Genomic DNA, 19531 nt, shown 5'->3' on the forward strand with positions numbered 1-19531 from the left:
CTATCTTCTTCAGGCAACCATTGTTACAATGAGTTCATGAGTGCAGTAGTTCCTGTTATGTCTAGAAAACATGAAATTATTGCTTTTGTGATGGAGATGAATTAGAAGTTAAGAGATTTGATATAAGCTTAAGAATTTAGGAGTTACTGGTGAATTGATTATATTCCAATCTCAAGATTGGTTAAGAATAACACATTTTTATTAATAAAGTATAATTTCCTCCTTATTTTATTAAGGATTTTTATGTTTTCCAAATTTATTGTGGCATAATTCACAAAATTTCTACATACTTAACATGTGAAATGTCAACATCCTAAGTTAAAATTGTGATTTATTTAAATTAAAAATGTTATTGAGGGATAATGTTTTAGTTACTGTACTATTGCTGTGAGGAGACATAATTATCAAGACAACTCATATATCACTTAATTGGGTGTTTGCTCAGTTTCAAAGGGTTAGTACATGATCATTATAATGTGGAGTTATAGAACACAGACAGACATAATACTAGAACAGTAGCTGAGAGCCCACATCTAATCTGCAAGTTGTAGGGAAGAGAGAGAAAGAGACTGGGTCTGCAATCTGCTTTTGAACCTCAATGCCTAGCCCTACAAAGCCACAGGTACTCCAACAAAGCCACACATCCTAATCCTTACCAGAAAGTTTCACTAACTAGGAACCAAGCATACAAACATAGGGGCCTACAGGGCCATTCTCATTCAGCTAATTCTTATGGACTTCAGGCATTAAAAAATAAAAATAAATATATAAATAAAAAATAACATTCTCAATTCACAATTGAAATGAGTTTCATAGTTCATTGTGTATTAATTTATATTTGTATTTGTTTATGTATGTGTGTGTTTCAGGCCAGAACTATTTGATTGGAATAGTGTGGTTTCCCAGCAGTCAGCCACCCAAAGACTGGAACATGCCTTCAACATTGCCAAATGTCAGTTAGGCATCGAAAAGCTTCTTGATCCTGAAGGTTGGTGCATTTCTAGACTACCTTAATTTTTAGTATAGTTTGCCTTTATTATTTTCTGTCTCACTCAGACTTCACAGTTACATACAGTTAACACAAAATAAAAAATTATGCAGAATAAGGCCCTGTCTAAAAACAAAATGTAGACAATTATATACTTTAATGCTTTCCTGTGTTCTGAGAATATAAAAAGTAATAGTGTCTATTTAATATTACAAATTCACATATAAATATACTTCTCAATATACAAAATTTTAAAACTGAAGTATAAAACTTTGTGAGGGCTAAGAGGAGAACAAAATCAAACAAAAACTTTGCACTCTAACCCTAACCCAAACCATGTAACTCATGGTTGGAGCATACTATATTGAAGAGCATTGATTATAAATAACTACAACTAGATATTTAATTATTCTACTAAGAGATTAGATAGATAACTCAAGTATAATTAATAACTTACTCTTGCAATTTTTGTCATATGCTTCCTAAAAGGCAATATGGTTTATTTATTATTTAAATCAGGATGCATAAATCTTCACTGCTTCTATTAGAATTTGTCACTTTGGGAGGTCCTCATTTTGATGGTTACTTATTTTTGGCTTCATTAACTGGTAGACAGAATTATAACATTTACATTTTTATTATATTATCCTTAAATAACTTAAATCTTTGTCACTGGAGCTACAAATCCATATCTTCTGGATACCTGAATTAGCAGCATAATGATTTCTTGACTTCTGTTTTTCTGGTACCCAATGAGGTACTTTCATACTACACCAAATTTGTGAAACTAGTCTGTTATCTCTTTGCTGAGGCATTACCACACTTTTAGAAGTTTGAGAAACAAAATTAGTGTGTTCTTACATGTAACTGAAATTGACACTTGGGAAGAAACTGAAGAATAATAGAACTGTATAATTAATTGTGTTTTGAAATATTACATTATTTCTCAAACAGGAAGTGGTGTTGGTAATAGGTTACTTTCTGGAAAACCTGAGAAATGATTCAAAAGATCACATTTAACTTGTAAATTTATTATCAATCATAGCCTAGTCTTAATTGTTTCAGATATGAAGCTTGTTTATCAGAGCTCATCTTGTAGTTCCTTATAATTAACCACAAATAAGCTCAGAAAATGATATCCTTGGGTAAGATGATACAATACTTATGGCCAAGCCTGAGGACATGAGTTGAAAACTCAGTACCTACAAGGTAGAAGGAGAGTACACACTCTGATATGTTGTGCTCTGACCGCTATATGTTTTGGGAATGTGTATACTCATGTGTACATGCATGCATGTGTATACACACACACACACACACACACACACACACACACACACACACACACACACACACCATAAAAATGTATTTTTTAAATTTATTCTATGTGTCTTTAACATCATGTATCTTGATCCCATTCATTTCCTTATCATTTTGCATCTGCCCTCTGCCCCTGCACATACCCAAATAAAACAAAATTTAAGAGAAAAAAAGGGAATACAATTTAAATAGGGGGGAAATTAAAAATATAATCATGGAAGCTACAGTGTGACACAGAGAGTCACTCTGTGAATCCCTTTGTTCATATATCTTTACTTGTAAGTGTTCATTGCAAAGAGTCATTGGTCTTGTTCAAGGCCTCTGGTTTCTACTATGCTATTGGTGCTGGGAGCTTGCTAGGGTTCTTCCTGGATATCCTGTTGTTGCCCTGTGTTGTGGAGATTCTGCAGGTTTGGGTATGTAGGTCAGGTCCCTTCATGAGTTCCAGCAAATCACAGATGGGGTGGATGATGGGGCAGGCCAAGTTATATGCTTGGGTTTGGGCCTGCGCAACTGTAGGGTAGGTCCACCAGATGTGAAATGGAAACAACTCTCTCATGCTTAAACTTTGAGGCTGGCTTTTAACTTTTTAAACATTTAGGCCTTATGACCACAAGGCCAGCTCTGTCAGCTGCCCCAGACATTTACTGGTATGGAAGAGAAGAGCATCTCTCCTCTTCCCATGACACCACAAGGCAGATGGGTAATGGGGACAGCTCTCCCATGCTCACAGTTTCAAGGCTGGCTCAATCATACGTGTGCTAACAGGATTGGCTATATTGTGCTTTCCCAGAGAGGTGTATGGCCTACTCTCCTGAGTGTTGCAGCTGATGGGGATCAGGGATAGTTCTCCTATGAACACAAGGCCAGCTCTCCCACGTGCTTCAGGCATTCATGGGCAGGCAGGAGGGCATTATTTCTCTGCACATGCCACCACAAGACAGTGGGGAGAGCTCTCCCATGCTCACAACTTTGAGAATGGCTTACCCAAACTTGTGATGTACTGGAGGGGAGCAGGGCCTGCTCTCCTGAGTGTTAAAGCTGGTGGGTATCAGGGAGAGCTCTCCCATACATATAATCACAGGGCCAGCACTTCCACCTGCCCCAGGTGTTGCTGGGTGAGGGGGAATTGGCAGCTGTCCCCACCAATGCTGCCATCAGACAGATGGGTAATGGAGACAGCTTTCCCATGCTCACAATTTTAGGGCTGGCTTTCCCACATGTGTGCTCACAGGGTTGGCTCTATTATGCTACCCTGGCATGGTGCAGGATCAGCTCTCCTGGGTGTTGTAACTGGTGGGGGTCATGGATAACTCTCACACTCTTATGACTACAGGGCCAGCTCTCCCACGTGCCACAGTCCATGCTGCCACAATACATATGAGAAAAGCTCTCATGCTCACAACTTTTGGGCTAGCTTATGCACACCTGAGCTGAAAGGGATGGCTCTGTTTTGCTGCCCTGGTGAGGTATAGGGCCTGCTCTTCTGAGTGTTGATGCTGGTGTGGACCAAGGATAGCTCTCCTGTTCTTTTGACTACAGGGTCAGCTCTGCCACCTGACCAGATGTTGATGGGCAGGGGGGAGGAGGGCAGCTCTTCCCTACCCATGCCACCACCAAACAGATGGGCAATGGGGACAGCTCTTCCATGCTCACAGTTTTTGGGCTGGCTAACCCACTCCTATTCTAACAGGGTTGACTCTATTGTGTTAACTTTGCTAAGTGCAGGGCCTGCTTTTCTGAGTGTTGCAGGTTGTGGGAAGCAAGGGCAGCACTCCCATGCTTGTTACCTCATGGTCAACTCTCTTGGACTGCCAGCTCTCAAATAATGACACAGAGACTTCTTATTAATTATGAAAGCTTGGCCTTAGCTTAAGCTTTATTCCCAACTATTTCTTTAACCTGAAATTAACTTATTTATATTAACCTACACTCTGCCACATTTCTTGTTACCTTTTCTCAATACTGTACATCTCACTACCCCATCCCCTGTGTCTGCCAGGCAAATCCAAGTTCTCTTCTCCCCAGAGTTTCTATCTCTTCCTGGAAGTCCTCCTTGTTCTCTCCTATCTAGCTATTGGCTGTTCAGCTCTTTATTAAACCAACCATATAAGACAGAAACACATCTTCACACAGTTATCAAATTGCCAGCAACACAAATTCATGAGCCTAAGGGGAAAAATTCTCTTTTAAACCAGTACAATTAGTGTCCTGGCCTTCAGATATGCTCATGGCCCTTTCATGATCTAAAATGGCTTTGGTCCAAATAGACCCCATAATATTCAATAGTATATATATTGTTCTAAAATCCAAAGTAAATTCTAAGACTGAAAGTGATGTCTTAACTGTGATTCTATGGAAAAAATGAACACACACACACACATACACACACACACACACTTCCTGAATAAAAAAGAAATATAATGAGGACATAATAGCTTCTAAGAGGTGGAGGCATTTATTATAGTTATAAGGAAGAAAACAGGCAGAGTCCAAAGTGGACATAATAGGCCAACTAAGCCAAGCCATGTGAGGAGAGGTGGGAGGGGAGAAGGGAGGACCAGGATCTAAGAGGCCAGGAGGCCAAGAGACCAAAAGGACAAAAGGGCCAAAAGAGCTGTGTAACCAAAATGATTGGGTTATGTAGGAGTCAGAGAAGCTGGATGAAGGGAAAGTCCAGCCTCTTGGATGGAGAAGTTTAAGGAATGGGGTGGGGTATTTCAACCAATAGGACCCTATAACAGGTAGAAACTGAGGGATATTGAGAAAACCTGGTGGTCAGTGTCATCTTTGATATGCTAATAGGTACCTCAGTTATCCCTTTGTCATTGGTTTGAGATCTAACACAAGGAAGAACAAAATGTAGTGTATAAAACACTAAATCCTGGTACTTGATGGTTCAGTTTTAAAGGGCTTAGAAGGTTCCAACCCTCCAGCTTTACTACTTCAAACACACATCTCTTTCTTGGGATGGTTCCATTGCCTCTATGCACATCTCACTGCCAGATGTTTCACAGCTCCAACATCTTAAACATCTTTGGGTTTCCAGTGAAACAGTGTTGTTTTAAAATATGTGGCACTGTTACTCCAAGAAAAGGTCATGAGACATGACAAAACCCAGTATCAGAGATTTATTAGGAGGAGGTGGGGATGGAAGAGAGTAACCAGGCCTGGAGGAGACACACGTGCAGGAAGAGATAGATAGATAGATAGATAGATAGATAGATAGATAGATAGATAGAACACAGAGAAGAGAGGAGGAGTCTGTGTCTAGCTTTTTAAGGATTCCTGTGCACATGTGCAGGTGGGTTTATGGAGCTACACCATACATGCACTGATTGCATGACCATGCTACATGCATTTGTGTGATCACACAGTGCACTGATGTCATAAGATGTAAGACTCCTTGCTTAGCTACTGAACTGCACATTTACGGTCATATAGTTGGAGTGGCAGAATCCAAACTTTCGCTTATTATAAAAAAGTGGGTGAACAGGAATAGGGGCATCGTTTCTCTTGGAAAAACTGCTTTCAGCTGACTTTGGTGGGTGTCAGCTGACTTTTAGTGAGGTAGGGAAGGGAGCTTCCAAGGTAGACAGGCATCCTAGGATGGTGGGCTGTTGTCTGTTGCCTCAGAGTTGTTTATCTTTCTGGGTGCTTGTGTCTGACAGGATGCTGGTGAGACAGAGAAAATCTTAGAAGAAAAAATTATTATTGTTGTTATTATTATTATTTTCCTTTGGGAGGTTCCCAGGGTGATAGAGGGGGTCCCAAGACCAGGAAAGTTTCAGTTTGGCACTTATCTGAAGTAGATCTGACCTGTCCAGATGGATTTAAGCTGGTTTCTGTAGCTTAGAAAAAAATTTAAACATATTAAGAAGCAGCCATGAGAAAATTAAAGTCTCGGACTAGTGACCATTGTAGTGATTAGTACTTTGCTTATATTGGTTAGTATTAATGAGAGAGAGAGAGAGAGAGAGAGAGAGAGAGAGAGAGAGAGAGAGAGAGAGAGAGAGAAAGAGGAAGAGATTGAGATTGGAACATGTTTTTAATTTATACCTGAGATATGCCTTATCTGAGACAGATTATTTTAGGCACCTGTTTCCTTTATTAGTTAGCATCCAGGAGACACAGGTGATCAATTGCTGAGGGCATTTAACAGTAATAGATTGTTATATTAAGGTATGCTTTTTTTCAGAGTCCAGACCCTTTTGGATCTGAGGGCGTAAATACCTTTTGATTGTTATTGTCCCTTACCACCTGGGTATATTTGATGGTCCTTGGACTCTGGCTCTATGGTCATCCTGTAACAATTAGCTTAGTAGTTAATTAGAAGAGGGAACCAGGAAGAGAAAAGCTTGTGGGGTGGGAATTCATTTTTCTGGAAATGGGGAAAAGGCAGTGGATCCTGATGTCCTCTGGAACTTGAGAGAGAGCAGGGCCCTGTCTGTGTCACTGTGCAGGAGAAGGAGAAGTGCTTCTGACTGGTCTGGAGTGAGGCACATGGAGGGAAAAAAAATGAAATAAAAGATCCTACCTTAGCTGGAAAATCTCTTCCCATTAAGTAACCCTGGAAGTACAATTTAGTCTGGTGAGGTAGGTAAGGCTGTCCCCCTACCCCAACCATAGGGAAATGAGGAGTGGTGGGACCCCAAAACTCCCTCAGGATTGATTAAATAGCTCAGTGTCCAACAGGAAGGAAACAGATTGTCCCATGTTGCATCCTGGGTTCCCTGTGAGACTGTGGCCAAGCCTAGGGGGTCAGCTGGAGGTCTGAGTTTGATGTCCCCATGCCATTGGGTACATGGGGGCAGTCAACTGACCACTTATCTCTCTAGGTGGCACTTTGAACAAGGCTCAGTTGATAGCCCAGTTTGGCATGCACTAGCCTGCATGGCCTTCTAAAACAGGGACCTGGATGCCCTTATGCAGCTTCTCAGATAGCATGTGCCATCATTTGGGAATTTTATTTATGGGCATTCTCATCTCTCCCATGGTACGCCTTAAATGCCACAGCTGAAACTTCCACCTATGGGGTCAAGAGCCTTGCCCTCCTGATGCTTAAGAGTAGCCCTAATACCAAGAAGCTCTGGGAGGCAAGAGACAGATTTTATTCCGTGTCTTGAATTTTTTTTTGTTTAGATAGTTTGGTGGTTTGAGGACAGCTTTAGCAAGACCTGCCAGGAGGCGGGCTGTAAACTGATCTTTGGCTAGAGAGCCATCCAGATTATTTTTATGCCAATGTGGGTCCTGATCATAAATGTATTTGCATGCATCGTACCCTCCTTCCAGACTTGTCCATGTTTAGCAACACATCTGGTACCAGAGAACAGAGTGGAGGTCAGATGGGAAGAAATTGTTTGGATTCAGACATTAATCAAGTTTAGGAATGCACGTGGTCAGGAAAGAGAGAATCAGACAGGGAGGGTTCAGAGCTTAAGGGAGGGTTCAGATCTTAGGTAAAAGCGTGGGGATAAGGTAAGTCTTTTCATTTGCCCATTTGATGGCAGAAGTTAGATGATTCCTGTGAAATATCAGCATTCAAGCAGCCATTACATGATCAAATTTATTGGTATCTGGTGATATTTAAGGCATTTATCAAAGGAGGAGTGGAAGCAAGAGTTGGAAGCCTCCATGCCCCATGACTGCAGCTGAGAGAAAAAAAATTAAAATAACAAATGGGATGCCAGGCTCCCATCTCAGGCATCCCTGAGGCTAGGTAATCTGTTGACTGGCATAAATTAACAGCACAAGTTACCTAACCATTGTCACAGAAAGGGTAAGGGCTGAGAGGTATATGTACCAGGAGAACTCCCTAGGAGTCCAGAGAGCATTCAATACTTTGTCAAGAGAGAATGTGTCATGGTCCAGAGCCAAGGACCCCCCAGGTGTCCCGCGTGAGAAATATATCTCAGGCTACAATGGCGGGAAATAGCAAGAGATTGAAAAGGGAAAAACTCACCAACCTTTGTGGCTGGTGTGTTGTGAGAAGCAGTCTTGGTGGCTGGGCAAATGAAAAAAAATGGAGCAGGGAGTCATAGGTCCAATTAACCGCAATACAGGGTCCTGGACACAGAGCCCTGGATGCAGAGTGCCAGGAAAGCCTGTCTCATCACAGCACCAATGTTGTTTTTAAAAATGATAAGTGGAGCTGGTTACTGGGCAAAAAAGTCATGAGACACAATAAAACCCAGTATCAGAGCTTTATTAGGAGTTAGGAGGAGGTAGGGGTGGAAGAGAGTAACCAGGCCTGGGGGAGACACACATGCAGGAAGAGAGAGAGAGAGAGAGAGAGAGAGAGAGAGAGAGAGAGAGAGAGAGATGGATGAGGAGGAGAGAACAGAGAAAAGAGAAAAGAGTGGATGAGTCTGTGTCTGGAATGAGTCTGTGTCTGGACTTTTCAGGATTCCCATGCACATGCTCAGGTGGGTTTACAGAGCTATGCCATGCATGTGCTGATTGTGTGAATGCACTGTGCATATTTGTGCTATCACACAGCACACTGATGAAGTAAGATGTAAGACCCCTTACTTAGCTACTGAACTGCACATGTGCAGTCATATAGCTGGAGGAGCAACAGAATCCTAACACATAGGCTTCACCATCTCAGGTTCATGCATTAGTCTCCCAGTCTTTTCTTGGTGACTCCAGCTTTGTCACACATTAGTTGGCCTCATCTGCTCTCTGAAAGTATGAAGGAATAATCTTCATCCTGCTTATATGCTCATATTTTGCATATTTTATGCCCTCAATTTCAAACTGAGTAGACAATACTGCCAAGTTCTGGTGACAGCTTGGAATGCACTTTAATCCCCTTGAATCACATTAGCAACATATTTATATCCTGTTGCTGTCTAAGAGGTTGAAATATCATATAATATAAACTTCTCCTTGTACAAGTTGAAAGCTTTGATGGGTGGGGTCTTACCCTGGGTCATATTTCTCATTGTTCCCATGCAGAGTAGGAGGCTTTTCTTCAATAGTGCTAATCTCTTTAACAACAACAGGCTCTATTTTATCACATGCCTTAAGGACAATCTTTAGTTTCCTAGTGCTCCTTTCTTCTTTAAGCTGAGCATTTCTTGCTCACTTTCACTGTAGATTTGCATAAGAAAAATCAGCAAAGACTATATTATAGACTCAGTGCTATTACTGTCTTAAAATTTTCTCTGACAAAGAAATTAGTCTATTACTTATTAATTTAGCCTCAGCCAATTTATTATAATATGAGCAGAAGGCAGCCATATTCTTTCACAAAATACAACACCAATGGCCTCTACCCCAGTTGCTAATAGAAGAGACCATGATTTTGTTCATCTCTGAAACTAGCAAAAACTCCACTTCCTGGTACTAATTTTTTGTACTGGTTGCTTTTCTGGTGCTATAATAAAACATCATGACCAGAAGCAACTGGAGGAAAAATATTTATTTTGGCTTATCATTTCATAGAGCTAGAGTCTCTCACAGAGGAGAAGGCATGGTATCACATTTCACGTCCATACAGAAAGCATACTGGCAGAAAGGAAGGTGTGTGTGCTGAGACAAACAGAAACAGAGAGACAGAGGCAGACAAAGAGGGGAGGAATTGGGGTAAAGCTATAAACACTGAATGCCCATCACCCATGGCATATTGCCTTCATTAAGGCTCTACCTCTTAAAGGTCCTATAACCTCTACAAACAGCCCCAGCAACTGGGGACTACATGTTCAAGCCATGCATTTAAGGGACACATTTATCATTAAAACCACCACAAGAACATAACCCCAATCTAATTTGATGACTGTCTATTATTTCTCTTGATGAACAAATCAACTCAATAAAGCAAATCCTTCAATATTATTTTGTCAGATTAATTTTATTGGAAACGTTTCTTCTTCTTTGATGAATTAATATCTGTGTACAGATTCCTATAACACTCTTTACTACATCTCTAGGTAATCACTGACCTTCCTCTCTCAGATTTTAGCTGTACTGGATATAGTATATTAATTTTATGGGCTAATTTTTTAGTAAAAGAATGAATCCATTCATTATTGATGCATTGATATTTATTTGTGTTTTCTCTCCTGTCATTGAGGTAGAAGGGAGAGGTATAATGAAAATGTGCAGTTCAAAAACAGGATAAGAGCCATAGTGTATCAATTTGAATAGTACATTTGTTAATGATGTTTTTAAATAAATTTTCATGTAGTAGTCAGTTTCTATTATCTTAGATATATAGTCCAGTTATTTTTGTTTGTGCACTGTACTCTCAAAAAATTGTAACTGTGGATTAAAATAGATCTTTTTCTTTTATTGTTGAGCTGAGGATCGAACTCAGGGCCTCGTGCTTGCTAGGCAAGAGCTTTACCACTGAGCTAAATACCCAACCCTAAAATAGATCTTTTATGTAGACTGTGCTGTATTGTAGAGCACTTTTCTGACATGCAGCAAAGCCTATATTTGCCTGCTCATAACTGCATTAATAATAATGAAAATTATAATAAACAATATAAGTCTTTTTCTATTTAAAATGATAATATACCTTTCGATCTCTTTGTCTTTGTAAATTAGTACAATAAAGAATTTTAGATGTACATTCACATTGTAATCAGAAGATAAATTAACCAACCTGTAGCTACAGAAAGAAAGTTATATACCTATGTCTTTTTAATTATATAATATTCTCTGACATAGTTAATCCTAAGTGGAACATGTATGTTGAAATATTCATTGCTCTTAGTCGAACTGTGATAATACTTTGAAGATGAGCAATTCAAGGTCAACCAAATATAATGAGAAATATGTTCTGATTCATTCAAACTGCTCCTGATTATAGTCCCATCTGGTAAATAAAGTCATAGTTGTGAAAATACTTTCTCTTTATGGATTCCTTCTAATTTTAACAGCGTATGTCTTATAAGTAGGATTATTAAAGTTTCTATATGGTGATCCAAAAGCTGAGAATTTCACCTAATTCATGTTTTATGCTTTAGTTGTCTTTTCTTTGCTTGCTACTATGATAAGATGGTATTTAAATATATGTTATAATTTAGTGTTCAGCATTTTTCAAAAAATTATATAAATTATTTTGGAAAAATAAGTCACACAAATTTTTGCTTGATTCTTATTCACAAAAGACAGAGTAACGTCTTGTAGAATTGTATACTTAAAAATACCCCTTTCAATGAATCTAAATGGAGATTAATATAATTCTTTCATATCATATATAATAAGTTTCTCTGCAAACTTTGTAATTTTAATTAACCAAGTATTGGTATTTTAGGTTATGCATGATAGTACCAGGTTTTCTCTATAGAACTGTTTTCATTGCATATCTATCATGTCCCTTGAGAGACTAATGAAGCATATGTCTTTGAATTGGATTGATTTGTAAATTAAAAGTTATTAAAGCATTGGAGGTTTTCACATATTACCTATATAGATTTTGGTATACTTTATTTGGCATTAACTGGTATTTTGAGACCAGAGGTTTATTTTTCAGTGGAATTGCCTTTTATAATAAGTATCAGTAGACATTTTCATAAGCAGTATCATGAACTCTTTCTAGTGTGTTTAAAAGTTAACATATGCAAAATAAGTATATCTCATGTAACATTATTTAATAATTTATGCATTTTTGCTCACAGATGTAAAAGATTTTTATCCTTCAAAATATATCCTGTTGTGAACCTGAAAATTCACTTTCTATCTTGATTTCTCTTTAATATACGCATAACAATGTACCTTGGGAGTCATAAACATTCTTTTCCTTTCTTTCTTTTTTTTTTTTTTTTTGGTTTTTTGAGACAGGGTTTCTCTGTGTAGCTTTGCACCTTTCGTGGAAATAGCTTTGTAGCACAGGCTGGCCTCAAACTCACAGAGATCCACTTGGTTCTGCCTCCTGAGTGCTGGTTTTAAAGGCCTGCACCACCACCGCCTGGCTCATCCTTTCCTTTTCTGATTTTCCTTTTTTTCCCCTTTTTTATTTTATAATTTAATTTAATCTTACATATCAGCCACGGATTCCTCTGTCCTCCCTCCTCCTGCCCCCCTGTCCCCTTGCGCACCCCACCCACCCTCCCCCGAATCCACTCCCATTCTTATCTCTTCCAAGGCAATGCTTGCCCTGGGAATTCAGCCCAGCCTAGTAGATTTGAGGCCGGTCCAGTCCCCTCCTCCCTTCACCTAGGCTGAGCAAAGTGTCTCAGCATAGGCTCCAGGCTCCAAACAGTCAGCTCATGCACTAACGACAGGTCCCACTGCCTGGAGGCCTCCCAAACAGTTCAAGCTAATCAACTGTCTCACTTATCCAGAGGGCCTGGTCCAGTTCCATGGGGGCTCCTCAGCTATTTGTTCATAGTTCATGTGTTTCCATTAGTTTGGCTATTTGTCCCTGTACTTTTTCCAATCATGGTCTCAATATCTCTTGCTCATATAATCCCTCTCTTTTTCACCAAATGGACTCCTGGGCCTGGCCGTGGATCTCTGCATCTGTTTCCATCAGTCATTGAATGAGAGTTCTACCATGACAGTTAGGGTGTTTGGCCATCCAATCACCAGAGTAGGACAGTTTGGGCTTTCTCTCCCAGCCCAAAGCTTTTCCTTGTGAATGACAATGTGAAGACATTCTTTTAAAGGAATAATAAAACCTCAGTGATAAAATATGATTGTTTTTGTTAACTTTTGTGCATTATTATAAAAAGTTACTTCCATTTGAGATATGGAGATACTCAGACTTTTTTACCAGTGTAACTCTAAGGTGAACAACAACAACAAAATAACAGTACAGTTAAATTTAGACATCAGCAACAACAAATACCCAAGGCTTTGGCAATAATTTTCCTATCCTCAAAATGACATTTACAAACCAATTAGAGTTAACTTTTAATCCACTCCATTTTTGACTTTAGGAGGTGCCTGGTATCACAGATTCTATTTTCAGCCTGTTAATTCATCTGTCACTCTGACTTGTTTTAAAAGTCTTTCTGAGAATTGGCTCAATTAGAATGTTTTACTACCAAAATGGTCTTAGGCATACCCGTGCATAATATGTTCTTTTTCTTTAAAAAAATCAAGGGAGAATATAACATTTGTTAAAAGAGAAAAGAATTGTCTTGGTTCTCTTATATGGACTTTGATAACAATTATTTGAGCAAGTGCCAATTTTATTTTGTTCTATCTTTGTTGTTACAGTCACATTTTTATAATGTAATGACTAGTCCTGCTGAGAGTATTTAGTGATAAGCTGTAATTATCTAAATCTACATTCCAAAATTTTTGTGAGAGCAATTGTTAGTCCAATGGCTCTGCTACTAAAAAATAGAGGTGCTACCATTGCTTTATATAGACATGGTAAAATCAGTGGAACCTCCCCACTTTGGGGGCTGGAGATCACTTTTTCCAGGGTTACTTTTTAAAAATAATATTAAAAATGTATCACTAAAACCAAATTATATCACTTAATAGTGCTAAGAATAATAATAATGGAACTATTTGCTAATTTTAGTCTATAGTGAGTTGAAATTGGAATGAAAACTTGAGATACATCAGACTTTCATGAGCAAAGGAGAGGGCTGTATTAGTAGATTTATTACCCCCATCTTATTTGTTTATAGAAAATTCAACACAACTCTTTAGGAAAGGAATTTAGAAATTTCCGTGTTAACAATTTAAATATTACACACATTTTTCATTACTAACAGCAGAGACTAGAGTGGATGAATAATGAGACTTTTGCAAAACTGATAGGTGGTGTAGAAATCCAGAGAAATTTGATTACTATTCTTAACCCTCACATATCTGAAGCAAGGGCCCTGAATGAAATAACCTTGACTATTTTAACTTTTATCCCAAAAGTTATTTTTTTAACAGTTTTCTTATTCATGGCTAAACATATTGCATAGCTAAGCTTTATTATTCACTGCCATGTTACTGCAACTGAATTAAAGATGAATATGTAAGACATCTAGTGGCATTCTCAGATCCTTTAATACCTTCATAAAAATAAATGATCAAATCTTTAAAAAAATAAGAGATGGAATTTCCTATATGAAGGAATATATATGAAAAACTAAAAGAAATTCTCCATTGATGAAAATATAAATACTTAAATATAAAGATATGGATAGTTATTTTAATAGTGGGATGGAGGTGATTATATTAACATTAAGACATTAATATAGCCATCTCCTGTTTCCTGTTAAAAAATTCTTGTCACTATAGAAATGAAAATAAATAGATATGTTAACTAATACTTCTGAAATTGTGGGAGTGACAGAACAGGGGAAGAGTGAGCACGTCCTTTTGATGTCCTCTCTTCTACATAATTATGTTTAGATGCCATAAAAACAGTATTTTCAGAGTATTTTGAACCAAATACTAGTAAAATGAAGCTATTTTTGTTTTTCTTATCTATTTTGATTGTTTGGATAACTGAAATAATTGTTTGTAACTATCCTATATTCACCCACCTACATACCAAAGAGACCTACAAAGCACCATATGTAGATGTAACCATCTTGTTAAATAAGAAACACAGAGCCAATTGCAGAGTTAAAAGCCAAGAGTTCAGAACAATAGCTGAGAGCTGAAAACCTTACCCTTCACTGCTGCGCTGTCTTTCCTCTCCGCAAGAGAGCTACTTCCTATGTCCTGTCTTTTATATAGACTTTATGTTCTGCCTTCTCATTGGTTGTAAACCCAGCTACATTACCTCCTTGTCACTGCCAGTCCATACAGACCTCCAGGTCTTCTATGGTTGGTATTGAGATTAAAGGCGTGTGTTGCCATGCTGGCTGTATCCTTGAGCACACAGAGATCCTGCCTAGCTCTGCCTCCCAAGTGCTGGGATTAAAGGCATGCATTACCACCACCCAGCTTCTGCTCTGGCTTGCTTTGATCCCAAGGCAACTTTATTAATATACAAATAAAATTACATTTCAGTACAAATAAAATATCACTATAACCATGTTGTATTGATATATACATGTGTATAACTTGTATTTAGCTTTTATGCTGAAATTATGTTTTCTTTAAAATCTATCTTTTTCTTTTAATGTTACATAATAATTTTGACTTTATGGAAAATAATCAAATTTTCCAAGAGATGATTTGTAAAAATACAATGAATCTTATATTTATGCACTGACTTTTTCCATAGGATTTGAGGAACTTAAATAATGAATAATCTATTCATGTGATTTAAGTTTAAGTTTTACAATGTGGATTAGGTCCTAATGTCCAAATTGCTAGAGACATTTAAATAATATCCAGGAATCACTTATCAGTTAATATATAAGAAATATATTCTTGGTCTATGTAATCAAAATAAATTTAATTTGAATTAAAAATGTGATATCTATATTTAAATATAATAATAATAAATACAACTAGGAACTTCCAGTATTGGATGACAGCTTTTTTGCATTGTATGTCAAAATATTTGATCAAAAGAGGTTTGTGATATTGTTGCAGGAAGCATAGTAGATAAAATAATTTTGACCTTTGTATTTTATTTCAGTAAAACTCAGCTATGAAGAAATGAGTAAAAATGTTCATAAGTTTGACCCATTAAAGTTCTATAGATCCATAGTTCATATCTATATTTTTAATTTAACTCAATGTTAATGTTGCAAGGCAAAGCGTACATTAATGACATTTGAAATATCTTTATTTTATTATTAGAAAATGGAATTAACTGTTTTAATAAGTAATCATAAGAGATATTACAAAGTTTGCAAATGAGTATCTGAACATTTAAAAAACCTAGTATTTAGAAAATAATTTTCATAGTGCCATGTATTTTTTTTTAGGTAAATTCTTGGTAAAGAGAATTTAAATTCAAATATAAAAGCCATCTTGTAGATTACACACATTTTTGGCCTGTTGTACACAGAAATTTCATAGTAACTAATATATTAATGGAAAAAATTAGGCTTAAAGTGCTTTATATAACCAAGATTGTAACAAATAGGTATCTTATATGAGATCAAATCTGGGTTCAACTCTTTTTAAACATGAAGTTAGTTCTAATAAGAATATCTAATAATACTAGATGGAAACGAATATATTCTGGCTATTTCAATGGTCTGAGATAGAATTCTGGCACTCCAGTTTTCCAAAACATATCAAGGAAAAATTATCATGTAGCTAAGATGGCAAATAACCACAAATAGAACTTTTTTCTATGAGATGTTTATTTTAAAAGAATAAAATCAATAATCCATTGTCTAAAGATTTGTTTATACCTGTAGTGTCTCTTCTTTGAGGGTTGTCTGAGCATGCAGATCAAATCTTCAATTTCTAAAACATTGCTTATTTCTTAGTCCTGTTGGTAATGAGAAATAGTTTATTCATTGAATAAAATAAATACATACTATCTATTGTATACATGCTCACCAAAATTTCTCTTTGGAATTAGCTCATCTCCTGACTGTCCAACTCTCTCCAGTTCTCATCTCCCTTTCTCCCTGCCCTTCTCTCCTCTTCCCGAGTTTTTCCTTCATACATGTCTCCCTCCTTGCTTCCACTGCTCCATCACTTCTTACATTTCTTATTTTCAAACATATTTATGACAGAACTGTACTTTCATTCTAACTCTCATACTACTGAAAAAGTAAGGAGAGCTGTGTGTAAAAGTGATACATGGCTTTGTTCTTCTTTTAAAAATTCTTTCCCACCATGATATTAATATTGTAGGTTTTTGTCATCAGGAGTTACATATTCCTTTCTCAACTAGTGTAAACATCTCTCATTCACATGACTGATAAATATTTATTTGCACAGAGGTATTTCTTTTAATAACTAAGGGTGGAATTAAACAATTCAAAACAGCAATAAGTTTCAGGTGATAAGATTGTGATTCCATTAATTCATGTAATGTAATCAAACAACTCACTAAACTTCATGGTCTATCATATTAACAGCAGAAACAGTTTGGCTTCAATAACAGTCCATTTGCCTAAGGTGCTTATTGCTAAGCAGTCTATTTGTCAACTGAAGACATGATTTCTAGTGACAGGTGACAGGTGACAGGAAAAATATGGACTAAAAGCCCAAACAAAATAACTAAAAGTTTTATATTTAAAGCTGCTCATTCAGACTGATACACAAATGAACTTTTGCAGAATTCATTTCCAATCCATATATGTGCATGGGCACCTGCAGGGTTGAGAATTGCACTCATAAATGTTAAATGTAACACAATTAATCACATCCAACTTAATAAAAAGAGCTCTTTAAACTATTTCAGTCAACATTTACAAGAGAAATTTGATTCAATATCTTAAACTTTGGGAGATATAGGAAAACTGCTTTTCTATAAAGATAACATACATTGCAATAAACTATATCAGAGGGCATTTACTTATAAAACAGACCAAACAGTTTGATTGGAACATTTGTTTTTATTAGCTTTATGTTCTTTAATGGATGAAACCTTCTCAGGGCTCTTCAAAGATGATTAAATTTGCACTCCAAACACATGGATGAGCTCAGGGAATTTTATTTTTCAACATGAATCACCTATATCTGCTTTAATGCTTGAAACAGAAATCTTCTAAATAATAAAGCTGTCTTTAAATTACCTTAAATTGCCAATTCAGATACATTTAAACATGTATAAAATGAAATCTCAGTACTACTTGCAATTGAATAATCCACAAACTTGGTAATGAAAATATTTCAAGTATAACATTAATGTATATTGTGTCTCAATATAAACTGTAACTGAATTTATAGACAATATTCTGTTTGATTATCTTGTATTCCTCAAAGAAATGATCATCTGAACCTCTATCATCCTAAAGATATCTTTTCACAATTTTTCCTGGACCAGAATGTGGACCTTCATCAATTCAATCAGTTGTTCAATATATATATATATATATATATATATATATATATATATATATATATATATATATATATATCAATCCTGATTCTCTTCTGGAAATTTCAGTGCATTGTGATGACATGGTTTTATACTGTAGAAAGATATCAGAAAATCTTTAACACATTTGTAACTTCATATCCAAAGTCAAATTTATTCTCATAATCCACAATTAATGCAAGAGGCTGCTTTCTATTAGTTCTGCTTTTATTCTCTAAATGCCCCTGTTCCTTTCTTATTAACAGAATTATATTTACACAGTTCAGAATCCTAGCACTTACTGGTCCAACTGGTTAGAATGCTTTGCTTATGTTTTTCTATTTTTCATAGCTGAACCCTAGACAAATTTTGTGCCTTGTGGATTTCACTTTTATAAAAATAGCATGTTTTTCTTATCTTAGCTATAAACATAAACCAGTCTATCAGTTATTTTATATTATTACATTTTCATCTATTGGATTAAAAGTCCAATTTTTCCTTAATTTTCCAAAATTGTATTCTTAGTATCTAATGCATATTTTAGGAAAGAAAATACATATCTTAGTTTTTCCTATCTATCTATCATTCTGCCTGTCTATCTATCATGTATCTATTTGTTTATTTATTTTGTGGCTGAAGATTGAAGTCAGGACCCTGAACAAGCTAGACAAGACCTTTGGTACTCACTATATGCCACCAACCCTCAATTTTATCATTAGTGGAAAGTATGGTCTGACTAATGATCTGGCTTATAATTGAAATTTTCTTAAAAATTGTAATTTTCACTTATATATAATTGATTAAAATAGTGCTATCCTTTAAAATGACTGTTGCTAATTAGTATTAATTAATTAATATTAATGCAATTAAGAATAGGCAGAAAGCAATAATATACTTTACTCTTTTAAAAATGTTTTTTTTTTTTGTGTGTGTGTGTGTGTGTGTGTGTGTGTGTTTGTGTGTGTGCGCACAGGTGTACATGAGTGATCTCATGCCACAGTGTACATGTGGAAGTCAAAGGACATAGAAAGAGTCTAATCCCCATTTTATCATTCTGGCACTTCTTAACTGACAACACAGATGAACACTAAGAGTGGTGAGATGTCACCTGAGGTGTCTAGCCATTCTTTGAGAAGGATATTATGTTTGGGGCTGAATGGAATGCAAACCACAAGCATGGAAAACCCATAGAGACAAAGGAGTACAAAAAATATATATTCATGTATTTTCCTCAAAGGCATATCAGATGTTCTTTATCCATACTACAAAATCTGAAATATTATTCCTTGTATTTAAAGATAGTCTGGTCACTTAAATACAGAAGTCAAGGCATATTGTGTGCCCATGCATGCACACACACCAGAATGCATCTG

At 36.6% G+C, this 19531-nt stretch overlaps 1 protein-coding gene across 4 annotated transcripts in view; it reads left to right on the plus strand.

The window, feature by feature from the left end:
* Dmd (dystrophin) overlaps positions 1-19531 on the plus strand; it is a 1920150-nt gene that overhangs the window by 294261 nt on the left and 1606358 nt on the right. For all 4 annotated transcript variants that reach the window (XM_036174407.1, XM_036174408.1, XM_036174405.1 and 1 more), the window contains one exon: positions 870-988. In XM_036174407.1, coding sequence (XP_036030300.1) covers positions 870-988 — 119 coding nt within the window. The remainder of the gene's footprint in view (positions 1-869; positions 989-19531) is intronic.

Source organism: Onychomys torridus, chromosome X (genome assembly GCF_903995425.1).
Source record: "Onychomys torridus chromosome X, mOncTor1.1, whole genome shotgun sequence".
In the NCBI taxonomy this organism is placed as follows: domain Eukaryota; kingdom Metazoa; phylum Chordata; class Mammalia; order Rodentia; family Cricetidae; genus Onychomys; species Onychomys torridus.